We start from the raw sequence: 26005 nt of genomic DNA, 5'->3' as shown, positions 1-26005 counted from the left end.
AACCAATCAGCATCCTCGGAAGGCGGGGAGAGCATAAACAGAGCAAACTCGACCAAAGCAAATCAGCCGGTAACGTGCGACTTAAATGATGAACAAGACGCGACGCATTTTAATCGCCACAAGACACGGATTTAGTATAACTCTACCTTCCTCACAAACATGAGAAAACAGTTTAAACCGATATAACCAAGTGATTATGTTCGAAAACAGACTAAATCGGGTCTTGCGTACTTGTTCGGAGAGAAGTCATTCAAACGAGCATTATCTGTGATTGTCGGTTTTGACAGCCTCGTAACGTGTTTGTTTAGACCATGTCGACAGACATAAGCCTGCATGAGCTGCTGGATCTCTCCATCGGGACGCCTGATGTCGGAGCGGTCAATTTCAGCGCTCTGCACACGTTACTACACGCCATCCTGGGACACCTAAAGATCGAGAGGGTCAAAACCGCATGGAAAGAGGCGGACAACGACCATGACAGCCCAGAACAGAGCAAAGCCTTCCTGCTGGAGCCGTCGAGCTCGCATCGGGTGATGGAGGAGAGGGTGCGGGGGATGGAGGAGCAGCTGCGGGCACTGGAGGCTCTTCCCACCGCCTCCGATCTCATGGGCTCCTCCGACACGGCGCTCAGCGACATGTGGACCCTCATGCAGCTCCGCAGGAAGGCCCAGGGGAACGAGGACGGGGTGTCCAAGGTAAGAGACAGGAGGAAACTTACAAAAACTACTACTGTGAACTAGAAGTATATGCTTTACAGAACCATGGTAACGTTACCACCACTAACGTTACACTGTAACTTAGGTCTATTAAAAGGGTGGTATAATGCCCTTTTCACAAGATGTAAAATAAGTCTTTGATGTCCCCAGAGTGTGTATACGTGAAGTTTGACCAAAGATTATTTTTTTATAGCATGTTAAAATCGTCCCTTTTTGAGGGTGAGAAAAAACGCAATTTTTGTGTTTGTCCCTTTAAATGCAAATGGGCTGCTGCTCCCGGCACAGAGGGTGTGTGTGTGTGTGTGTGTGTGTGTGTGTGTGTGTGTGTGTGTGTGTGTTAGCAGCTTCTTCTATTACCTCACGCAGACATGCATTGAAAATTTCAAAAACCTTTATGTTCAAACCGGAGTCAGACAAAGATGGAGAGACTCAAGAAGAAGTGACAACATGTTGACAACCTTTATGAATGGTTAGTTGATTAATCTATGTAGCTTATGTGTAATTATCTTCTAGTAATTTATTACCATATTCTGTCATTGTAATCTATAAACCACGTTCTCGGGGGGCGGAGTTTATGTACATTTCAGGGTGATGTTAGTGATGTCACTAACCCGGGAGGAAGCTTGTGTAGCCGTTTCTTGTAGTCCTTAAAGGGTTCATCGGATGCCCATTTTTTACAAGTTGGTATGATTCTTTAGGGTTTCATGTAAAGTTTGTAATATACTTTGGTTAAAATTCCTCAATGGTTGTGTAAAACAACACCCTTTTTACCTCCTCAAAATCTGTTCACAGCGACCCGTTTCGGTGCATGTCTCTTTAAATAATGAGCAACTGCTCTGAAATAAACATTAACAAAGATGAATAAATGCTGTATAAGTTCTGGAGTTCATTATCAGTTCATGCTAACTAATGTAGTTAACTAATGTTAACTAATCAACCTTATTGTAAAGTGTTACCAGTATGCTTTTACCATATAGTTAATATGGTATCATCGTGTTTTTTGGACATACGTCATGGTGACACCATGCTTTAGGCATGTATAATGGAAACATGTTTTTTGACATAGAAACTCATATAAATGAAGGTGTTTCGACAGTGATGCCATAACCATTTGGGATTCCCCAAAGAACCTTTCAATGAACAGCTCTTTAAAAAAACATTATTTTCTTAGGGTGTGTTTACACGACAATGATGTACTAATGATGGAAAGGTTTTTCCTTGGCTTTTTATGGTACGTTTACACGACAACGGTCTGCAGTTTTCCATGTACAGACGACACCATTGTCAAAACGATCCCCATTCACACGGATCCGCGAAAACGACTAAAAACCCTGTATTCTGCTGCCAGGCCATTAGATGGCGATGAAACACTATAGACTGAACACGAAATACGCATGTGCATGACATCATCGTTTTCAGAGATTTGCTTTTTTGTTGTTTAAATAGAGACCTTTTTCAAAATCTTTCACTTTGAAAACCGTTTTCAGGCACCTAAAACGCCATTGCCGCATAAACGAACGGCCAAAACTCATAAGATTTTTGTATGTTTTTAGTTGAAAACGGCATCATGTAAACAGACCCTCATGTCAACATTGTCAAAATGATCCCCGTTCACAAGGATCCGCGAAAACGAGTAAAATCGCTTTATTATTCATGCCAGGCCAGTAGATGGCGATGTCACTTTGTAACGAAACAACATAGAAAGAACACGTAATACACATGCGTCACTGTTTTTACAAATTCATGTGTTTGTAGTTTACACGGAGACGATAATGGTGTAGTTTTCAAAAACTTGCACTTTGAAACCCATTTTCAGAAGGTTGCGTTTTCAGGTCCCAAAAAACGAATGAACGGCCAAAACAAAAGAGGTTTTGTGTCGTGTAAACGGCCCCTCAACTAACAATTTAATTTTTTTTAATGCGATTTGCCCATTCATTTACACAACAATGGAAACGATACCGCTATCGTCTCCGTGTGAACTACGGAAACGTGAAGAGCATTTTAATAATCTAAAGAACCTTTTTTCTACTATAAAGAACCTTTTGTGGAATGAAAAGGTTCCATGAATGTTAAAGGTTCTTCATGGAACTATAGGTGCCAATAAAGATCCATTATTATCATGAGTGTATGTTATAATGATAATTTTATCATCAAAATCAAAAGGTGTTATAATTCAGTATGTTTGAAAACAGACTACATATGTTACGACACTGATACCATAGTACTGCCTCACTTGTTTGACACTCGAAAACACAAATAATGGTAAGAAGGTTGTGAATGTAAATCTAATCATCATTATATTCCTCATTCTCATCACTGATGGGTCACATGCAGTATCCTTACACTCTTTCTCTCTTAAACCCAAACACTCATTAATCAGGGCTGGGCACAATTAATAAGTATTGTAAATTAAATTAGTTAATTGGTTCATTTTAATACACAGGTTAACTAAATTAAGTAATTTAACTATAGAGTGCCTTAGTGCCCGCCCACTTCCAGAAGTATTATTTTTATTACATTTTATTACATTAATTTGTTCCATGGATTTCAAGAGTCTTTGTTAAAGCATTATAATCCATTAACCAAACCAACTATAGCTATTAGGTGAGTCATAACAGTAAACTTTGATTTGAAGCAAAAGAGAATTTGAAAATTGGACAAAAAGATAAAGATTTAAAGTTGTCTAACAGCTTTAGTGAGGGAAAGAACTACAATACCATAGAGCTTTGCGAGCAGCATAATCGAATTAAGTTTATTGTAAAATATGGTATGTTTTGCTTGTATCGATTCTCTGATTGGTGGAATTTTCTGTACAGCATCATGGGTAATGTAGTTTTCACTGCAAATTCCTCTGTTCAATGTGATTATTTTAAAACTAAGTTGAAATAAAGTGGTCTGACGGCTTCAACAGAAGCAAATACCATTAGTGAACAACCTTGTAGCTCATCATTATCATTATATCATTAAAAATCAATTTCACTATGGAGAAAATGAGTAGTTTACTTCCCGAACCCGACTGTTGCACTCTATTGGTTCACCAGTGTAAATGTAAACACCCACCGGATGTTATTTTGGAATTTGAATGAAAAAATGACTGAATAGAAATGTAAAACCAAAAAAATGTGAATACTATATTTGTTCTCTGAGATGTAAATGATATTTTTCTCAACTAATATTGAACAAATTAAACTTAATTGAACTTAAAATTTGAATATTGATGTAATTCTATTATGTAATTATTATACTGAAATCTGGGAAATGAACAGTTCTTCCAATACGATCTGAAAAAAATAATAATATTAATTAATTAAATGTATAGAAGAGTACTCCAAAATGAAAAATTCACATTGGAGGTGGAGTTTATGAAAGTGAAAGGCATGTGTGGAGGCCGGGCCGGCGAGCTGCTCCTCTGTTGGGGGTCTGCAGGAGGCTGAATGTTTCATCAGCGTGTCTCAGCTCTAGATGATTGATGAAAGACCACAGAACAATGAGCCACAGACACTGAGCTCCAATCTCAAATAACACCATCTGTGTCTCGTGTTCCACAAACTACATGTTCGTCACACTCCCCAAACCCCTGTTTCTGAGATACTTAAATATCAGTGATGGACGTCAAATAACACTTCCTATGTATTTACCACATGGACACATTTCACAAGTGTTTTAGTTCAAACACAGTCTGTCTGGAGGGTAAACACGTTTTGCTGTATGTTTGTTTATTGGCAAAGTTGATTGGCAGACTTTGTACTTTTCAAATTCAGGGTACGTTTACACGACGACGATCTACTAAAAACGGAAAGGTTTTTCCTTTGCGTTCTTCACATACAGACGACAACTTTGTCAAAATAATCTCCGTTCACACTGATCCACGAAAATGAGTAAAACCACTGCATTATTCATGCCAGGCCAGTAGATGGCGATGTCACTTTGTGAAGAAACACTATTCAATTCAATTCAAATTTATTTGTATAGCGCTTTTCACAATACACATTGTCTCAAAGCAGCTTTACAGAAAGTGCATTTCGGAAATGTACATAGAAAAATACAGTTAGTTAATCATGTATTAATTTATGGCATAACATATCGCCGGCTTTGAGTCGTCTCTTCACAGGCGTCGAGTCGTCTCTTCACAGGCTTTGAGTCGTCTCTTCACAGGCGTCGAGTCGTCTCTTCACAGGCGTCGAGTCGTCTCTTCACAGGCGTCGAGTCGTCTCTTCACAGGCGTCGAGTCGTCTCTTCACAGGCGTTGGGGCATCTGAAGTCTCCGTGAGAGGCTGGATACAAACTGGAGCTGACGAACGCTATTTACCTCGGGACTAGCGTCCCGAGATAACAGCAGAAAAGCAGATGGGAGATAATTAGCATAGCTGATGTTCATAATGTTAATGCATTCGAACTGATTCAACAGTGGTATTAAAGGTTAAGCATTATGTGAATGCTTGGTTAAAGAGATGCGTCTTTAATCTAGTTTTAAACTGGGACAGCGAGTCTGAGTCTCGTACAATATCAGGAAGGCTATTCCAGAGTTTAGGAGCTAAATGTGAGAACGCCCTCCCTCCTTTAGTGGACTTAGATATCCTAGGAATGACCAGAAGCCTCGAATTTAGTGATCTTAAAGAACGCGATGGATTGTATGGCGATAGAAGGTCTGTTAAATACACAGGAGCTAAACCATTTAGGGCTTTATAGGTAAGTAGTAGTACTTTGTAATTGATACGTAACTTAATAGGTAACCAGTGTAGAGATGATAAAATTGGTGTTATATGATCATATTTTCTTGATCTAGTAAGAACTCTAGCGGCTGCATTTTGCACTAACTGTAGCTTATTTATTGAGGATGCAGGACAGCCAGCTAATAAAGCATTACAATAATCTAGTCTCGAGGTCATGAATGCATGAACTAACTTTTCTGCATCAGAAACAGATAGCATGTTACGTAGCTTTGTAATGTTTCTAAGGTGGAAAAAGGCTGTTCTTGTAATATATGAAATATGATTTTCAAAAGTCAAGTTGCGGTCTAGTATAACACCCAGGTCTTTTACTGTAGTGGATAAAGTAACAGGACATCCTTCTAAATTAAAGTTGTATTGTAAGGGATTTTGTGGGTAGTTTTTTGGACTAATAAGTAGTACCTCCGTTTTATCTGAATTTAATAGCAGGAAATTACACGTCATCCAGCATTTTATATCATTTAGACACTCTGTCAATTTAGATAAGTTAGTGTTTTCATCTGGTCGTGATGAGATATATAATTGAGTGTCATCAGCACTACACACCTATAGACAGAAAATATAATACACATGACATCCCAGTTTTCACAAATTTCACGTTTTGTAGTTTACACGGAGACGATAACTCGATTGTTTTCAAAAACTTGCACTTTGAAACCCATTTTTTTGCGTTTTCAGCCCAACATAACACAGTTGTTGTGTAAATAAACGGCCAAAACGCAAAAAAAAAAAAAAAAAATACGTATTGAATTGTATTTTTTTACGTTTTTAAATGGTGTCATGTAAAAGTCTCATAGGTGCCAGTCAAAAGTTTGGACATGCACTACTTGTTATTCATTATTACTGTGATCCACATTTAGTAAAATGAAATAACCCACATGGTAATGTAGTGACCAAAAATCCTAAAAAATATATATTTCATATCCAACTTAATTTTCAATGCGGAAGAAATCTTTTTTCTGTGAATTTGTGAGACTTCCGATTCACTAGCTACGATAGGTAAATACCTAGAAGAATAAACTGTAAATGGTAGTAAACGGTAAAAATGGTAAAATTGTTTGCAAACCAGTGTGTTTATAATTACTGTTACGGTTTGCAGGAAAGAGAAGAGACGCCAGGATTTAATCACAAGCAGTCTTTATTCCACAAACACGCAAGCAACGATAATACAAATTGGAAAGCAGATGGCAATAATCCAAACAAGAAAACACAAATCCAAACAGGAAGACAATAATAATCCAACAGGAAACGCAACAGCTTTACAACATACATGTAAAGACAATAGCTGGGTTTCCATCCAAACGTGAAGTGAATCTTTTCAAAGTTTGCAAAAAAACAAACGAATACGAATGAGGTGCGTTTCTATCAAATTGTTCGAGTGGATGACGGTGGTATTGGTAACCTAGTAACCAATAGTAAATAAAACAATTAGTCACGTGAGTTTAATGTTCGCTACGTCAGAATTTATTATCAGAACTCTTTTTCAAAAACCACCTCAAGCGGACATAAAAAATTGTTTGCAAATTAATTTTTTTCTTGATAATTAAAGATTAAAATAATCTTGAAAAAAATGTCACGGTTTCAACATAAATATGAAGCAGCACAAATCCTTTCAACATTGATAATAAAAAGAATGATCGACTGGAGTAATGATGCTGAAAATTCAGCTCTGATCACAGGAATAAATTACATTTTAATATAATATTACAATAGAAAACTTTTTTAAAATTGTAATAATATTTCACAACATAACTGTTACTGTAATTTTTATTAAATATATGGTAAGTATAAGAGATTTTCAAAAAGACACACACACACACACACACAAATTGTACCGACCCCAAACTTTTGAACACTAGAATATGGAAAATTGCATAAATGTACATCTTGAGTCACACTTGGCAATAACAACAGCTGTTAGGTATAAAAAGGGCATTGCATAAATAAGAAGCATACAATTATCTGAATATTTTTGCAATACATCTGCAAATTAAGCCTTTTAATTTTAATTATTGTAAATGTATAATACTAAACATTTATAATAAAATGTCACACATTTCAGCATTTTAAAATGTGTGTGTGTGTGTGTGTGTGTGTGTGTGTGTGTGTGTGTGTGTGTGTGTGTGTGTGTGTGTGTGTGTGTGTGTGTGTGTGTGTGTGTGTGTGTGTGTGTGTGTGTGTGTGTGTGTGTGTGTGTGTGTGTGTGTGTGTGTGTGTGTGTGTGTGTGTGTGTGTGTGTGTGTGTGTGTGTGGTTGGGGGGGGCATGATTTTCTCAGCTTTTTGTTCAGAATTTTGCTTTTTTTATTAAACTAACCCATATTCAAGTGTTGATCAATTTTTTTTTTTGCTTTTTTATTAAACGTTCCCACCTTCAAGTGTTGATAACAAAAAAGAATGCATGAAGCTAGAATAAATATTTTCTATTCTATTCTATTTTATTTTATGGTGTATCCAAGCGTTTGTTTGGTTGTGAGTGATTCACTCATTTGCCACACCAAGTTTTCAGGTTTACATACAACTTCCCCTATCTATCTTAACTGTAATAAGAAGGTGGAAGACATTAGTATTGTAGCACTGATACGTCTCGCATGACGCTGAGTCTGGCTTTAGCTGCGATCACGTCTTCATCCATCCACAGTAATGAACCTCCCGCAGAGCCGCCGGTGCACGGGGAGGTCCTGCTCATCTTCTTAATCATTAATGTTTGGTTTGGACATGTTTGGAGTCACCCATGGTTATCCAGTGCCCTCAGATGACCCCCGCCAGCTGGATCCGGGGAGGCCGGACAGGAATGAGAAGCACGGGTGACGCTCAGGCTATCCACAGCAATGCTGCCGTCAAACATGTGACCCGCAGAAAAAAACATGGTGCATTGGAGCGATGCGTTCAATGAGGAACGTCAAGGGGGGTCTGGATGGTAATGATTCCCAGGGGGTGTGTGTGGTTGAATAAACCGACGGATTCAGGCCGCTCATCACATGCTCTTTCCCAGGTGTGATGAGGTTAGGGTGTTCCCTATTATATTGACTTCTGTTGTTTTGACTGAACCAGGGTGTGCAGTAGAGCCCTGTGCCCTGATACCGTGTCATGGTTACAAAATAACGATGCTGACTAGGTGATAAGCCGTGACAGTTTGAACTCTCCTGTGGCGATGACTCACGTCGTTAAAGAACAAACGATGACTGACTTGTTAAACAGCGTGTGTGTGTCATTTATATTTGCTGTGAACAGCTGGACTAAATTCTTATCTTACCTAATTACCATAAACAAATGGGCTGTCAGGTTCATAATGACAAATTGTCCCTTGCAAAACGGACCGTGGCAGGATTTATAGTACATGATGTGTTCTCTGATACACTGCTGTTCAAAAGTTTGGGGTTTAAAAAAAGCTCTTATGCGAATTCTGCATCCAAAAATACTATACAACTGTCATATTGTGAAGTGTTATTATAATTTATGATGTATTTGAATATATTTTAAAATGTAATTTATTCTTTCTGATTACTCCAGATCCTTCAGAAATCATTCTAATATGCTGATTTGATGCTCGAAACATTTCTTACAGCGTATTATTTTTTGTGGAAACCGTGATACCTTTTCTGCCCACGATTCTTTAATTAATAAATGTTTTTTTTTAAAAAACAGCATTTCTTTGAAATAGAATTTTTTTTAAATAACATTATAAATGTCTTTACTGACACTTTCGATTCATTGAATGCATCGTTACTGCATAAAAGGATTACTTTCTTTAAAAAATGTTTAACTGACATCAAACTTTTGAACCGTAGTGTATGCATATCTGTTATCTAATTGAAATAGCACAGTAGTTCAACATATATCTTACATATATCAGTTCAACATATATCACTTTAATATACAGTCATCTGAAAAAGAAAGGACACGTACGTAAAAGCATAATTCTATGTATAGAACATAGTCATCTGGTCTTCAGCAGGTCTTAAAATTAGGTAAATACAACCTCAGATGAACAACAATACATGACATATTAAACTGTGTCATTATTTATTTAACAAAAATAAAGCCAAAATGGAGAAGCTATGTGTGAAAAACTAAGTACAGCCTTACTCTTTCTATAGAAATTAAGACAGTAAGAATCAATCAGTCACTGCTGATTGACGTCCATATGATTTTTTATTATGTCCTAAAACCATAGAATTCAGTAGGGTGTCCTTTCTTTTTCACATGACTGTATATCATAGTAATAGAATTCTAAATAGAATTTTACATGGTACTCCAAAAAGCTATAATAATATCATGGTGCTTTTTGGTACTGTTTGTTCCATATCAGTCGCTCACGTTTGACGTTACGTCGACGTGGCGATGTAATTGGGATCACTTCAGGGAGCCCTATCATCTTCGAGAGTTCACAGAACGAGCCAATGAACATTGGCGTGTGTGAATCGCGTCACGCACAGTGCGGGTATAAACAGGAAGTGGACGTTTGTCTTTCACTTCAGAGGCGAGCTTCTTGTTCATCTCTGAATCTGCAGACTGCTGTTGTTCATATAAAACTGTACAGACAGTTTTGGTGTGACGGCGCGAGCAGCCGGTGGGCGCGAACATTTCTTTGTTCAAACAACTGCTGTTTTTACTGTTCTAGCTTGTATCGGTTCGGTGGGTGTTTACCATCAGTGTACACAGTACACAGCGGCCATTCCCTGGGTGCCCCAGCACTGTGAGAGTTCACAAAGAGCATTTTTTCTTTCACAAAAAGAGCAACACAAGCGTGACCCTGCGTCCTTTTCAGGATGTCATTCCACTTGTGCATTTCTGGATGTGGTCGGTTCCCTGGCACCAGCAGACGGCCACAATAGCTGCCTCTCGTGTTTGGGCATTCAGCACGCTGAGGCAGCCTTTGTGAATAGTTCATGTTCCCGTTGCGGGAATATGACTATGGCAGCGTTGAGATCGAGACTCGCTTACCTCAAGGGAGATGGAGTCCCCTCGCCTATGCCCCGATCTAGTGCCTATTCTGGTGATCTGAGGATAACAGTGAGGGCTTCCCTGCCGAGGCAATCTCCGTGGGCCCACTCACGCGTCACAAACGCTGCCGCCGTAGGAGCCTCCAAAGGAGCGTGCGGGTCCTTCTCATGGACGACCAGTCGTGACCTAACACCAGATTTCTGTTGCAGCATTGGAGGGGAAGCTTCAGTCCTCCGGAGATGAGGATTCAGCTGCGTTACCCCCTTTGGGGAGTGTAGCGTTGCCCGAGTCAGATCCAGAATGGCCGATCTATGCTTTCCCGGCCGCCGAGAAGGTTGGGCTTACGTGGAACCCCCCCACCACGTCCCGAAACATCTCGGTTGGATGATTAGTTTCTCGGGGCGGGCCATGCTGGTTCTCGATGCGCCGCCCGGTACCATTCTTTCTGGAACGGCATGAGAAGCTCTCTAGGACGTGGACGGCGCCGTATAGTGCCAGAAGCGTCCTAATGGCTCCTCCTCCCTCTCACCACCCTCGATGGCAGAGCAGCTAAAGTGTATGTGGATGTCCCGCCGTGTCCTCCGGGAGCTTTGTGCGGCAACTGACCTTACCCTCTGGACGACGAAAGAAACCGCAAGTTCTGTCAGTCAGGTGATGTCCACCTTGGTGGTCCAGGAACGCCACCTTTGGCTCAACCTGGCAGATATGAGGGACACCAATAAGTATTGGTTCCTGTATGCCCCTCTTTCCCAGGTTGGGTTATTCGGCGATGCGGTCGAGAGCTCTGCCCAGCAGTTCTCGCCCGCCCAGAAGCAGACCGAGCCCCTCCGGCACATCCTTCCCCGGCGGACCGCTGCTGCCTCCACCGGCCACAGACCCTCCGTCTGCTCGTCGCCGAGGTCGACCTCCTGCTGCGTCCTCCGCTCCTGCTAAGCCACCGCAGCAGCCAACACCCAGACCTCAGTGAAAAGTCAGTGAGGATGAGGAGCAGGTCTTGCTTGTTGCGCCGTATTGGCCCAACCTGACCTGGTTCCTGGAAATAGTGCTCCTCGCGACAGCCCTTCCCTGGCCCATTCCTCTGAAAGAGAACCTGCTCTCTCAGAGATGGGGCACCCGCGTCCAGACCTCTGGAAACTCCATGTCCGGTCCCTGGACGGGACGTGGAGGTTCTAGGTGACCTACCCCAGGCTGTAGTTGATACGATCACTTCCACAAGAGCCCCTCTACAAGGCGCCTCTATGCGTTGAAGTGGAACCTCTCCGTTGAATGGTGTTCTTCTCACCAGGAGAACCCCTAAACTTGCTCGATCAGAGCTGTGCTTTCCTTCCTGCAAGATGGGTTGGAGCGAAGGCTTTCTCCCTGCACCTTTAAAGTGTATGTTGCCGCTATCACCGCACATCACGATGCAGTTGAGGGTAAGTCGCTGGGAAAGCACGACCTAATCGTCAGGTTCCAGAGGGGGGTGAGGAGACTAAATCCACCTCGCCCTCTCTCTGTACCCTCTTAGGATTTGTCTATGGTCCTTTCGGCACTTCAGAGACCACCCTTTGAGCCTTTGCAATCAGCTGAGTTAAAAATTCTGTCCTGTAAGACATTACCCCTGGTTGCAGAGGATAGGGGACCTGCATGCATTTTCGGTTGACAAATCGTGCCTGGAATTCGGCCAGGCTAACTCTCATGTGATCCTGAGAGCCCGGCCCGGATACGTGCCCAAGGTTCCTGCCACTCCCTTCCGGAACCATGTGATGAACCTGCAAGTGATGCCTTCGGAGGAGGCAGATCCAGCCCTGGCTTTTCTCTGTCCCGTTCGTGCTCTGCGCCTATATGAGGACAGAATGCAAACCCTCAGGACCTCAGACCAGCTCTTCGTCTGTTACGGAGGCCAGCAGAAGGGAAAGGCTGTCTCCATGCAGAGGATGGCCCACTGGATAGTGGATGCCATCACCTTGGCTTACGAAGCCCAGTGCGTGCCTTGCCCGCCCAGGTTGAGAGCCCACTCCACTAGGAGTGTCGCTTCTTCCTTGGCGTTGGCAAACTGCGCCTCGCTGACAGTTATTTGTAGAGCTGCGGGCTGGGCGACACCTAACACATTCCCTAGATTATTTTCCTGTGTGCTCGCTAGCCTTGAACACTGAAGATCCCGCTCTAGTGTCGGCTTGCTGCGCCACTCCCCTCCACATGGAGCGGATACGTGCACTTTTTGCTCCAGTCGAGTTCCCCACTTAGGCGAACACTGTAGATTTTCTCCGTACCCCTTCAGCAGTTGGACATTGCGGAGCATCCAACGCCAGGTAGAGTGCTCGTATTTTTGTGTAACTTGTGCTAGGCTGAGTTCCATATGTTGGGATCCCTGCAGCGATCCCATATGTGTATTCTTCCACGACCAGCTCCCTGTGGTGAGCCCGTGTCTTTCTCTTGGCAGAGTCCGCTCTGCAGTCTCTGCCCGGTGTTGCCTCCCCCTTCTCAGGCTTGAACCACCCCAGTGACATTCCATATGTTGCATTGTTCCTAACTGGCCAGTCCATATATGTATTCTCCACTTGAGACGGGGGACCTCACATCCCCTTCGGGCAGGATGTGGCTTCCGTACCGTCCCTCTCCCCTGGAACGGCACGCTTTCCCAGTGTCTGAGAGTCTTGCGTAGGGCGCTGGATGTGGCAGCAACCGTGGTGTTTTTCCATAGGGATCCCAATTACGTCGTCACGTCGAACGTCTGCGACTGATAGGGAACGTCTCGGTTACTAATGTAACCCTCGTTCCCTGAAGGAGGGAACGGGAGACGTTACGTCCCGTCGCCACTTTTGCTGACCATCGCTGTAAGGGCCGTCACAATCTTGGCTCCTCAGCGAAAAACAATGAGTGCGTGCGCCCGGTTCCTGTTTAACCTCCAAGGTTTTCTGCTTCAATAGCCATAGTATTTCCATGGTATTTTATAAACATAAAAAAACTGTATTACCATAATACATGTCCAAAAAAGGTCCAAAACCATAGTCTTTCCATTGTCACATGTCCCAACACCACCAAAATAGATAAATTAATAAATAAAAAGGGTTTTGCCGTAATTTCTAAGAAAAGTCCCATATAACAAAAATAATATGTTCAAAAACATGGTATCACCATTCCATCTAAAAACAAAACCTTATTTTCATGGTATGTGTCCAGAAACACTGAATAACTATTGTACTATTGTAAAACACGTTAATAGGTGGTACTTTTCCCTAGTGTTGTATTTTCATTGACAAGGAAGGATTAAATAGTCAGTACCTGACTTGATAGTCAGTATAATAATCTAATTTATGTTTGTCATCTACACATCTTCCTCCACGGAATAAAACAATTCAAAAGATAATTGCGACTTTTTATCTCACAATTAAAACTTTTTTTCGCTCAAAATTGTGAGATATAAACTCGCAATTGCAAGTTATAAAGTCAGAATTGTGAGTTATAAAGTCCAATTCTAAGGTACTTTTTAACTCGCAATTTTGACTTTATAACTCGCAATTCTGACTTTATAACTCGCTATTTTGACTTTATAACTCTCAATTTTGTCTTCTTGTGAGAGTCACAATTGCGAGTTATAAAGTCCAATTCTGACACAAAAAAACGTTTTCTCTCGAATTGCAAGTTTATATCTCGTAATTCTGACTTTATAAAACACAATTGCGATATCATGCAATTCTGAGAAAAAAAATCTGAATTGCGTGTTGTAAACTCACAATTGTGAAAAAAGTCAGAATTGTGAGATTAAAAATCGCAATTACCTTTTTTATTTCTTATTCTGTGGCGGAAACAAGCTTCCATACTCTGTACGCTAGTCATCCCTTCAGTTTAATAAAGGTACATCCAAGATAAATATGTCCCTCTAACAGAGCCTTACAGGAAAGCAAACAGCACTAAGAGTAAGAGTCTAACTAAGAGGTTAGACATCAGGGTTACGCAAACATATCAGAAAGTGGGCGGACAGCGATGCCACATCCTGTTTGATTCAAGGGTGATTCCCAGGGCTGTGTGCCGTCATGGCAACCTCTGGTGGGGTTAAATGTCAAAAGTTCTTGCCTATTCAAAGAAAGAGACATGATGTGTCAAAGAAGGAGGATGTGCTTAACTGATTCAGCAGTGCTCTTATAGAGTTTATCCCTCTTCAAAGTTCAGGCAAAAGGGATTATGTGCTTTTTCTCTAAGAGCGTGTTGATTTCCCAGTTACTGTTGACCAGTAGCGGAGCTGTGAAATAAAACCAAGTAAATCTTCAAAGACTGTTTCTTCCTCAGTGTATGGACTTAATCCAAGACCTGCTGAAGGAAGTCCAGGCTCTCAAAGAGTCCAGAGATGATCTGAGACAGGAAGTCCATGCTCTGAATGGTCAGCTCAGCCAGGTGAACGCACACACACACACACACACGCACACACACCAGTATCACTCACATTTCTGCTCATATATATTCAGCACTTGATAACATGTTGTCATCATCAGGTGAACATGAATGAGTTGGCTGACCGTATTGTGGCTATGGAGCAGTATTGCAACCGAGTGCAAGATCTGGACAACACCACGGTGAGTAAGGAATAGTTCAAACAAAAATAACTTTTCACAAACAAAGAAAGTCCACTGTCAAAAGTGTGCCAATGTATGAAGCCCCTTAAACACAGAAGGCACTTTACATCCAAGCAGCCTTCTGTTGGTCAACACAGCGAATTCAAGCTAAATCTGCATAGGGAAATTTTTCACCCTCATGGGATCTCCAGATCACGCAGATTCCTATGGAAATTCCCATTGAAATAAAAGTATTAATTTCATAAAAAAATTGTACTGACCCTAAACCTTTGAACAGTAGTGTACTTGCTAGTCAGATTATGGAAGTCACGTTGTGAATATACCTTTTCCAACTCACTAAAACACAGACAATGAATAACTAAAGGATGAAGAATTCATAATTTTGCATTATATTAGTGCAGTCAGGATTATGTTTTGTTTATTCTGTTTCCCTGTCATGTGTTCCCTGACCTAGTCTGTGTCCGAAATTGCCCCCTATACCCTTAAATAAGGCACTATTTGAGGGAACGGCCATTTCTAGTGTTGTCCAAAACCATAGTGGACATTATCGAGTGCACTCATTTAATCCCACAATGCACTGTGATAACAAGCATCATGGGTCTGGATGAGTAAATTATGACGTGAGTTTTCCACTTTATGGTAACTGTTCCTCTAAAATGATCAAGATTTGTTATGAAACAATAACAAAGACTTCATGTCATCAGAGACTTATTGTGTCATGTTTATTTAGAAAATGCAGAATTACATTTTTCCTCTCTCTCAGAAAGAGCTGAAGGACAAGATGGCCCAGTACCCTGTTCCAGAGGATCTCACACAGTGTGTCACATGGGACGAGATGCAGGCGGCGCTCATCAGTGAGAGGCAGAAGATCCAGGAGGCACGTCCAACTGTAATCCCTCAATACACAGCGGGAAGTCAATTTAGTGTGTCCTGTAGCTTTCAGAAGCTAGTAACCTTTCACAACCATCCTAAATCTCACAGGTTCTTATCACAGTCATTGTTTTGTCAGAGCAGGCGGCAGCTGCGGTTGAGGCAAACATTGACCTGAATGAATGATTTGCTAAATGTAAATGCATAACCAACATCTACAAACAGAAACTGAGGCCAAAAACGAAGACATTCATCTCAGCCTCAGGTGGCATGAACTGTGCTTTTGTAAATGACATTCCCTCTTGCGTTCCCAGGGGTTGCAGGGCACAGTCTCCGCCACTAAAGACACCATACCCGTCCTCCCTTTGAACCTTGGTAGCCAAATCAAGGATGAGAGAGCAAGTACAGGTGGTACAGCTGGTGTAGATCTCTCTCCTCCACCTCAGTCCCGGTCTGACGAGGCTCTGTGCGCTGCGACGGGCCGCCCACTGTCCCGGGTCAGCGTTGGGACCGAGCGCTACCCGGAGACCGTAGAGGCTCTGAAGGAGGTGGGCAGACTGAGAGACAGGCACGAGAGTCTGGAGACCCGTGTGGGACAGCTAGAAGCAAACAAGGCTGATCGGACCCAGCTTCAACATCTGCAGGATCTCCTCACTGCAATGGGTACGACATACACAGCAGCTTTTCAACCGACAACATCCTGCATTATTTCTATTATTCATTAATAATTCTAATTACATTTATAATTCATGCTGACCACACAAAGAGGCTTATTGCTTGAAAAGATGCTGATCAACATTTTGTATCCCAGACAGCAACATAGTGTCGGCTCAGATCCGGCGCACATCTGGTACGCGTGGAATCCGCGCGTACCAGATGTGGCCCGGATCTGGGCCAACACTACGTTGCTGTCTGGGATTAAAGGGATAGTTCTGTCATTATTTACTCATTCCATATATGTCATTCCAAACCTGTATGACTTTCTTTATCTATGGAAAACAAGATATTTTGAAGACAGTTTTTTTTCCATTTAATGGAGGACAATGGGCTCCAAAACAACAATAATAAAAACGATTGACTTTTCACTTAAAAGCCACCTGTGTGCCTAAGGACAAGGGTTTCTGAACTCTATATAAAGCCCCTTTAATAAAAAATGGGCATTACAGGTGCCTTCATCTGCATTTTACATCTGCAAATCAATCAAATATCCATCGGTCCCACTTTATATTAACTACTATGTACTTGCATCAAAAAATATTTGTTTGGTACAATGTAGTTACAGTATTGATGTTGTATTGCAAAACACTTGTGTTGCTATTGAGGTGGATACGGGTAAGGTTAGGGACAGGTTTGATGGTATGGGTATGGTTAAGGTGTAAGCGAAGGTTAACAGTGTTAATTATAGATGTGATTAGAGAAATGATTTACAGCTGTAATAGCATGCAGGTATCTTTAATAAATAAATGGTCAATGTAAAAACATGTATGTACACAATAAGTGCATTGTATCAAATTATTAATTTAAAAGTTAGTACTAGTTAAATACACTTAATATGAAGTGGGTCCCAATTTTTATTCACAGGCAAGTTACTTTTTGTTAATATGCTTGTGTAAGTATGTTTCTGACATTTTTTGTGATGTCTGCAGGAGAGCGGCAGATTCCTGACCATGTGCCAGAGCAGCTGAATCATCTGAGGACTCTTGTGGACAGTCTTCTAGAAGATAAAGAGAAGGTATGAGAGAAAATAATCAAACTAATTATAAATACTACACCCTAACCTTTCCTCTCACCCTCCCTTTAAAAACACATTTTAGGGTTATCAGATTATATGATAGTCAAGTTCCTCTAAAGGTTGTTTTCATTGTTACAGTTTATGTAATTATCTAAACAGAAATTCCCCTAGACTTCTATTGTTGTAACAGAAGAAGTGTGTCATTTGTGTCAGTCAAAAAGATAGTCCAGCCTAAAATCATGCCGGTGACTGAGCAACCAATGTCAAGATGCTCAAACAAACAGATCAAAGTATTGATTGAGCCACAATGACACAGTGTACACTTTTCAGCACAATCAATCTAAATGGGATAGGAGAATATATTTGAAGGTACACTATGTAACAACATTTAAATAATGAGTCAATACATCATCAATCCTTCCTTAAAACATGTTTTTGTCTTATTCTGATTCACTATGGTAACCCAGACATCAACTTAGTGTCGGCCCAGATACGGGGCACATCTGATACATGCATACCAGATTTTGGGCCGGATCTGGCTCCTACACTATGAAGCATATTATAAGTGTTTATATTTTAGACCCCTTCAGGATGTTTTTTGTGGGAAATTAATATTTTACAATATGTTTACTGTATTTTTTTATCAAAAATACGCAGCCTTGGTGAGCAGAAGAGTTGTTGTTTTTTCTAAAACATTTTAAACATTTCCCAACCCCAAACTTTTTTACGGTTGTGGAAAAGGAAAAAAACTTTTATAGATGGCATTTCCAAATATGATTTGGACAATTTGTTAAGTTCTGTTCCGAATTGTTGTTTTTCACCTCCTAACCACCATTTTCAACTAAAAACATAAAACTTTGTATGCGTTTTGGGCGTTCATTTACACGACACCGGCGTTTCAGGTGCCTGAAAACGCAGCTTTTGAAAAGGGGGTTTCAAAGTGTACGTTTTTGAAACCAGTCTCCATGTAAACAACAAAAAAATGTGAAGATGATTATGTCATGCACATGCGTATTACGTGTTCAGTCTATAGTGTTTCATGGCCATCTAATGACCTGGCAGCAGAATACAGCGTTTTTAGTCGTTTTCGTGGATCCGTGTGAATGGGGATCGTTTTGACTATGGTGTCGTCTGTACGTGGAAAACTCAAAGGAATAACTTCTCAGTTTTAAGCAGATCATTGTCGTGTAAACGTACCCTCACACTCAAACTTGTTTAATATAATTATGTGACTTTCCATAGACATAATGATTTTTATACTGTACAAACTGTATATTCTTTCCCCTAACCCGGAACCTACCCATCACAGAAAACTTTCTGCATTTTTATATTTTCAAAAAACATTTAGTATGACTTACAAGGGTTTTTCCTAATGGGGACTAAGAAATGTCCCCACAAGGTCAAAGATTTCTGGTATTGCCATTCTTCTGGGGACCTTTTGTCCCCGTAACGTAGGATTTACCAGGCCACACACACACACACTCGCAGATGCAGCATGTGACAGTGTAGATGACTCCTGTAGGTGTCAGAGGTGGAGAGTGTGTTGATGAACATGAGCTCAGACACTTGTGGACGGAGCACAGGTTCAGCCAGCGATCAGGACACAGACGCCTCACAGATAGAGCATCTGACCCTGCAGACGTCTCACATCAGGTACTAGTGATTATCCAGAGACATGGGACAAATCACATGGCATCAGTTTTTGAAACAGCAACATTTGCATTTAGTGGTCAGAATTGGTCATTAAAAGCATGTAGCATCAGTTGTAGTAACGAGAGTGCAGTGTTAGAAACAAGATGTGCAGATATACAGTGGATAAAAAAGGTACACCCCTGTTAAAACAGATGGTGTTTGTCATAAAATGAAACACAGATAAATCATATCAGAACTTTTGTTTAATGTAAAAATGTATAACCTGTGCAATGCCATTAAAAACCAAAGTGACATTTCAGAGAAAAAAGTTAAAAACAGAAACTTAAAGTGCCCCTATTATGCTATTTTAAAGGCTCCTGATTGTGTTTCGGAGTCTCCTACAATAGGGTTACATGCATTCAAAACACTTTAATTTTCTAAGAATAAAGATTTTCACAGTGTCTGAAACGGTTCGATAAAGAATTAAGTCTCTCTAAACCCCTCCTTTTCTTGTGTCTACTCTGCTCTGATTGGTCAGATGACCCAGTCTGTTGTGATTGGTCTACTCTGCTCTGATTGGTCAAATGGCCCAGTCTGTTGTGATTGGTCTACTCTGCTCTGATTGGTCAGATGGCCCAGTCTGTTGTGATTGGTGTACTCTGCTCTGATTGGTCAGATGGCCCAGTCTGTTGTGATTGGTGTACTCTGCTCTGATTGGTCAGATGGCCCAGTCTGTTGTGACTGAATTACTGATAACTTGTTTCAGGCAGTTCAGGATCGATTCCTTCTTTTGGGAGTCCATAACTCCATTTATCTGCACTTTGATCCTTGAAACTTTGCAGACCTTTTACATTCACAAACAGCTATATTTCACACTACATGAAATATAATATTTCCGAAAAAGCATAATAGGGGCACTTTAAAATAACCTAACTGCATGAGTGTGCACACCCTTTTCTAATTGGGTATATGGCTGTGTTCAGAATGAACTAATCATCAAGGTCATGTGAAATGGTACACATCTGTCTCTGCCACAAGTTACTCTGATAAACTCCAAATAAGCTCAGCTAGGTTCTGAAATCAAATCAAAGGGTGCTTAAGTATTAGTTCAGGGGTGTGTAGACTGATGCAGTTAGTTAGTTTTTTATGTTTATTTTTTTCCCTGAAATATGTTATTGTTTAGGTTATTTTTACATAAAAGGTCCAATTATTTTGTTGTTGACTTTTTATATCCTCTGTACAACTATACATTTTTAGATGTTTTATTACTTTCTCGCTTTGTTGGGACATTCTCATTGCTGGCAGAATCTGTACATAATGATGATATATAAGAATCAATTTTCTCCTCAATCTTCTGGAGAAACTCCTCAAACTTGTTTTTTGCACTGCAGAAGTGCATGAATCTGGACCTGATTAAATTAGAAAAGCAATTGCAATTTTCCTTTCGCTGGTGGACATTCTGAGCCCTTTGTACATCACACACACTCACACAGGATTGCAGTGCTGAAGCTGGATGAGAAATTGCAGTTTCTGATGAGAGAGAAGAGTGACAGAGTGGAAGAGAGAAGCAGCCAAGACAGACACATACAAGAGCAGGTCAGACAGACAGAACTCCTGCATCCATAGGGATGTTGTTTTAATACCCTAACATTGGGTTATTGTTTAACCTTAACATTATTTAAATTTTTTCTCTACGGTTCACCTGTAGTTAAACAGCCTCAGGGTTATGTTTGAGGATGCGGTGTGCTCCTCATCCTCTCCACTCTCGAAAAGTCAACAGCAGGAGGCAGTGGAGTTCAGCAAAGCAGAGGCACATGTCCAAAGCTCAGTCCAGGATCAGGTTCAGAGTTCAGGTCAGGGTGAGAGTTCAGGTCAGGATCAGGGTCAACAGCAGAAAGAAGGTCACGATCTAAACCAGGAGGTCAGTCAGTTGCCCGAGAGATACTACAAACCACCGGAGGACAAGTCCACCCACATCAAGAACCAGGAACACCGCGGGAGGATTAAGGTACACGACAGACTGGGACAGAGATTAAACAGAGATGAAAATAGTCTATATTTATTCTTCTTTAGACATTTTAAGGAAACATTTGAGACAAAGTTGCAACCCAGACAGCAACATAGTGTCGGCCCAGATCCGGTCCACATCTGGTACTCGTGGATTCCACACGGCCCAGATGTGGGCCGGATCTGGGCCGACACTATGTTGAAACTGAAATGAAGTCTCACGAGCTCCGACAGATCGGTGAAAATCTCCTCTGTGTGTATGTGATGTTGTGAGATGTGTGTTTTGCTGCAGAACACTGATGTGGCGAGTGATGTGGAGGGAGTCTTACTGCAGCTGCAGGCCGACAGCGAGAGACTCCACAGCACATCCAGACGCCTGATGGAGGAACACAGCGAGAAACAGATCCACATCGACGTGAGTGAGAGCAGCACAGCTTGTGTTCATCGAGACACAGGGGCATTTACTGTACATTCAGACTCAGTTACTGATTTTAATACTCGGTAATATTAAATTATTACCCCTTTGAAAAAGAAGTACACTTTAGCGTATACATACTTAAAGGGGTCATATGATGGTTCTAAAAAGAACATTATTTTGTGTATTTGGTTTAATGCAATGTGTTTACGTGATTTTAGGTTAAAAAAAGTTATTATTTTACACATACTGTACATTATTGTTGCTCCTTTCTGAAACGCCTTGATTTTCACAAAGCTCATCGTTCTGAAAAGCGCAGTGTGCTCTGATTGGCCAACGATCCAGTGCATTGTAATAAGAAATATTTGCATGTATATACTGTATATATATTTATACATAATTTATATTATATATATTTTTTTTTAATATATACATGCATGTGTGTGTATTTATATATACAAAATAATTATACAAAGCACACACACATATATTATGTAAACACAAACTCTTATTTTGGATGCGAATAATCGCGATTAATCGTTGCCCTAAGCACTAATTTAAATATAAAGTATATTAACTTTAAACCTAATATTGAAAAACACACTACAGTTTTAATTATAATCAAGTACTTTACATGTGCTTGAGTATGTTAGTCAACACATCAAGATAAGTGCACTTCTTTTGAAGCATGACACAATATTATTAAAAATATTATTATTATTATTCCAAACCAAGTGAGCTACTATAAGCAATACTTTAAGGCATCATAGGCATCTCAACCATAGGTGGAGGGTGAACCAACGCCAGGGTAAGGCTAGATGCGCTTCCTCCTAAAAGCACGTTTAAATAGAATTTCATGAAATAGTTTCAAGTTACGTGACACCTAGCAACAACCTACACACCCCAGCATAAACGCTTATGTGTAATTAAAGTGACTATGTTCACAAACCACTATAATTAGAACAGAAAAGCAAGTATATTGTATACAGGATTTGGGATGACAGCCCATTTAAATAATAAATAACCACTGCCTCACCTAATGCAGCAAAACCAAAGTTTTATTCAAATTTTAAATGGATTATATATCGCCTGGAAAGTGTGCAAAGAGCCCCCCCTTTATAATCACTAAAAAGTTGTCCCTCATCTCAGTTCATCGCAATCTCCCCAGACAGCAACATAGTGTCAGCCCAGATCCGGCCCACATCTGGTACACATGGATTCCACACGGCCCAAATGTGGGCTGGATCTGGGTCGACACTGTATTGCTGTCTGGGTCACAAAGTTCCATTATAATCAATGAAAGTGACTGCACAATGAATCTCTTATTTAGCCTACATTATGTCTACACTTTGTTTGTTGTAAATTAACTTATAACAAGGGGATTTGCGAGCGAGCAGAACTCAGCACTGGACAAAACGTCTGGCGTTTAGAGTTGTGAGTGGATTCTTACTTAAACTCCTCTGATTGGCCACTGCATTCAATAAATCAACAGATATGTTTGTGATTGGCTGCATTGCTCAATGCTGCAAAACACGCTGTAAATAGAAACCTTTGATGCTCTCAAGAGCACAAACACCAAATCTTTTTCGCCAATCTGCTATTATTACAGAGAAAACTGATCCTAGACCAGCAGTTACGGACAGCTCTTCACTCAATCAGCCGTTGCTGCCTCTGTTCTCAACGCCGTATATTAAAACCAATGAATAATTAATTATTTCCTTCAGCTGAGACTCTTCAGATGCGCATTGTTCGCCATGATGGTTTCGAATTGCTTGAAATATGATTGAAATCACTTCAAAAAGGAAAATACAGTTAAGTTCAACATGTGCAGTGGAGGTCTGTCACAAAGGCTACATAAAATCATAATGATAACATTATTATAATTGTGTGCTTGGGACATGGATTTTGGATTTTAATGGTGAGACTTTTGTTTTTGTAATCAGGCTCTCAAAAATTAGATTCACCAGCCACTATATCGGTTACCGACCTTCAAATATAAAGAGTTATCGGTTATCGGCCAAAGTTTTCATATCGATGTATCCCTAGTAAAAAGTGCCTGATGGTAGGGACTTTATTTGTACTTAAATTAAACTAGTTATAATTATTTCACCCTCGCCCAACTCAAACCCTTACAGAAACCTTTAGCAGTTATATATGTGAAATGCTGTACGAAGCACATAGACTCAAGTTGTGGCTTTTCCAGCGTCTGTACAAGGTTTTGGAGGAACTGGATGAAAAGAAAGCGGACAAGGAACTGGTGGAGATGAAGATTGAAATTGTGAGTTGTTACTTTAAATATTTCAAGTCCATCAGCCCTCTGTGGTCCCCATGGGGCCGCCACAGTCACTCTCAGTCAGTGGACGTCATCTCTTTTCTCCTCAGAAAGCAGACAAACGGGCTCTGGAGGGCAAGGTGAGCCGCATGCAGTTTGACAGCATGATCGAGCAGCTCAATAACATGTTACAGGAGCTGCTCGGGAAGATCAGCGGGCAGGAGAAGGACTGGAACAAGTTCATCGAGAAGATCTCCACTGAAATGGACTGCAAGGTGAGAGAAGGATGGACAGAAGCAGTGCTGTTGGTACAACTCTTCCTTAAAGTCATTTAACATCTCTATGGTGTGAGAAATATTTTCTACTGTTAGGATCCTGTAAGTCTTAAATGACTCACCGATAGGATTGTTCTGAACTTCGCATTAATATAACAGCTTTTTTCTATAAGTTCAGAGTTAAGTGTGCTATTATGGTCAGTTTTCCCATTACAGTAATGAGAATTTGATGGAAATGCTTGATTGTCCTTGATTGTAATGTCACAATGCATCCTAAAATAGGCATAATTTCTTGTTTCGGCCCCACTTTATATTGAGTGTCTCTAACTACTATTTTAATATTTTAAATGAACAATTTAAAATAATTTGTGTTATTTTATTTTGAAAGATTCAACCAATTGCACATTATTTATGCATTTATTTATTTATTTTTACCCTCTGGGATTCCTTGCGCGGCAGTCAAAAACGTTTTTACCAATTCCGTGCTATATTTTGATTCAATAAAGTTTTTATTTAACATTCTGTATTTTTATGCAATTTTATGGTACTAAATTATATTTATGTAGTTTATATATTTAACTTAAACTGTGATAAATCTTGAATGCTTTTGGAGCACAGACTTGAGTTTGACTTACAGACGTCTCTTTTCAAAGACGACACATGGCAGATTATTATTGTATAGCAAAAAATAAATAAAGTTATAAAAGTTTACGTTTATTGTTAGGAAAAAGCACAAAAATACTATTTTCAATATTTATATTAAATATTTATATATTTTACAAAACGTGTTTTAATAAAATAAAAAAAAACTGTGAAACTGCAAGGAAATCAAAGCCATAAATCTATACAAGTTGTGTTCCAAATTTGAAGTTGATATTACCAAACATGAGCTTTCAGTCAGATTTTGTTTGGGCGCAGTACCAAACGTTTCCACTAGATGAAATTCGACTCCCGTTCATTTCCAATGTGTCACTTTAATCGCGAGGAGCACAAGTGTGAATATTTTTTTAGGACCATTTAACATTTTCGAATCATGTTCACGATTCTTTATGTGTTCAGATAGCAAAGTGCCAAAATCTTTTCCAAGTTTCGTATAAAAAAAGGAAAAAAAGAAAAGGAATGCAAATTACCGAAGGTCAACAGAGGGTTAATCTAGCATTTCTGTTTTCTCCAATCTTAAAGACCCCCTGAACTTCCATCATAAGTGGTAGGATAGAAACAAGTATTTTGTGTAATATGTATGTGTTGGGTTTTAGCTGAACCGGATTGAGCTGGATCCTCTGAAGAAACAGCTGGATGATCGCTGGAGGAACATCCACAAGAATCTGCAGACACAGTCGCTCCCCGAGCAGGACGACGCCGCTGGACTCAGGAAGTGAGCGACCACATTCACTGTTTCTCAGACATATAGACCTCATGCGCCGCAGACATCTTTAGACTTTTGTCTTTGAACTTTTATGTGGTAGGTCTGTATATTATTTCTATGGCATCGCCATCGAAGAGTGACTAGCTGGTGAAGTGGATTTACTTATTGTAGAGTTAACGAAAGTTATCATTGTAATGATTGAATGGGATGTCATAACAAATGTCAGTAGACAGGAAGATTTAAAATACAGATCTTAAATCTGTAAGATCTTACCTTCATGGTGTGGAAATACAAACCGGAAGAACACAATGAGTGCAGCGCTGAAAAGCCTTTACATATATATATGGTCTATATATCATTTTTTGGTCTATTTTCCTGGCAAGTGGTTTTTGATCAGAATGTGGAGCAGACTTAAAGCTTGACCTAAAACATAAAGTCAAACATATTGAATCCTTATATGCTCAAAGCCCTCTACGCAAGTGTGTCAATACA

At 40.3% G+C, this 26005-nt stretch overlaps 1 protein-coding gene across 2 annotated transcripts in view; it reads left to right on the top strand.

The window, feature by feature from the left end:
• The first annotated feature begins 24 nt into the window (after positions 1–24).
• LOC143721323 (glutamine-rich protein 2) overlaps positions 25–26005 on the top strand; it is a 39300-nt gene continuing 13319 nt past the window's right edge. Inside the window, exons 1-13 of one of the 2 annotated variants that reach the window (XM_077211606.1) lie at positions 49–695; positions 14661–14765; positions 14864–14944; positions 15708–15833; positions 16129–16477; positions 17461–17546; positions 19069–19199; positions 20672–20774; positions 20887–21186; positions 21478–21600; positions 23804–23878; positions 23983–24147; positions 25404–25522. In XM_077211606.1, coding sequence (XP_077067721.1) covers positions 312–695; positions 14661–14765; positions 14864–14944; positions 15708–15833; positions 16129–16477; positions 17461–17546; positions 19069–19199; positions 20672–20774; positions 20887–21186; positions 21478–21600; positions 23804–23878; positions 23983–24147; positions 25404–25522 — 2147 coding nt within the window. In that variant the 5' untranslated portion in view covers positions 49–311. Of the gene's footprint in view, positions 696–14660; positions 14766–14863; positions 14945–15707; positions 15834–16128; positions 16478–17460; positions 17547–19068; positions 19200–20671; positions 20775–20886; positions 21187–21477; positions 21601–23803; positions 23879–23982; positions 24148–25403; positions 25523–26005 lie in introns of both variants that reach the window. The other variant, XM_077211608.1, reaches the window with a different exon arrangement.

This window comes from Siphateles boraxobius, unplaced genomic scaffold, assembly GCF_051911475.1.
Source record: "Siphateles boraxobius isolate OS27281-9 unplaced genomic scaffold, OSU_SipBor_1 66, whole genome shotgun sequence".
NCBI lineage: Eukaryota > Metazoa > Chordata > Actinopteri > Cypriniformes > Leuciscidae > Siphateles > Siphateles boraxobius.
Note: the sequence above shows the minus strand (reverse complement) of the source record. Positions and strands in the feature narration are given on the sequence as shown.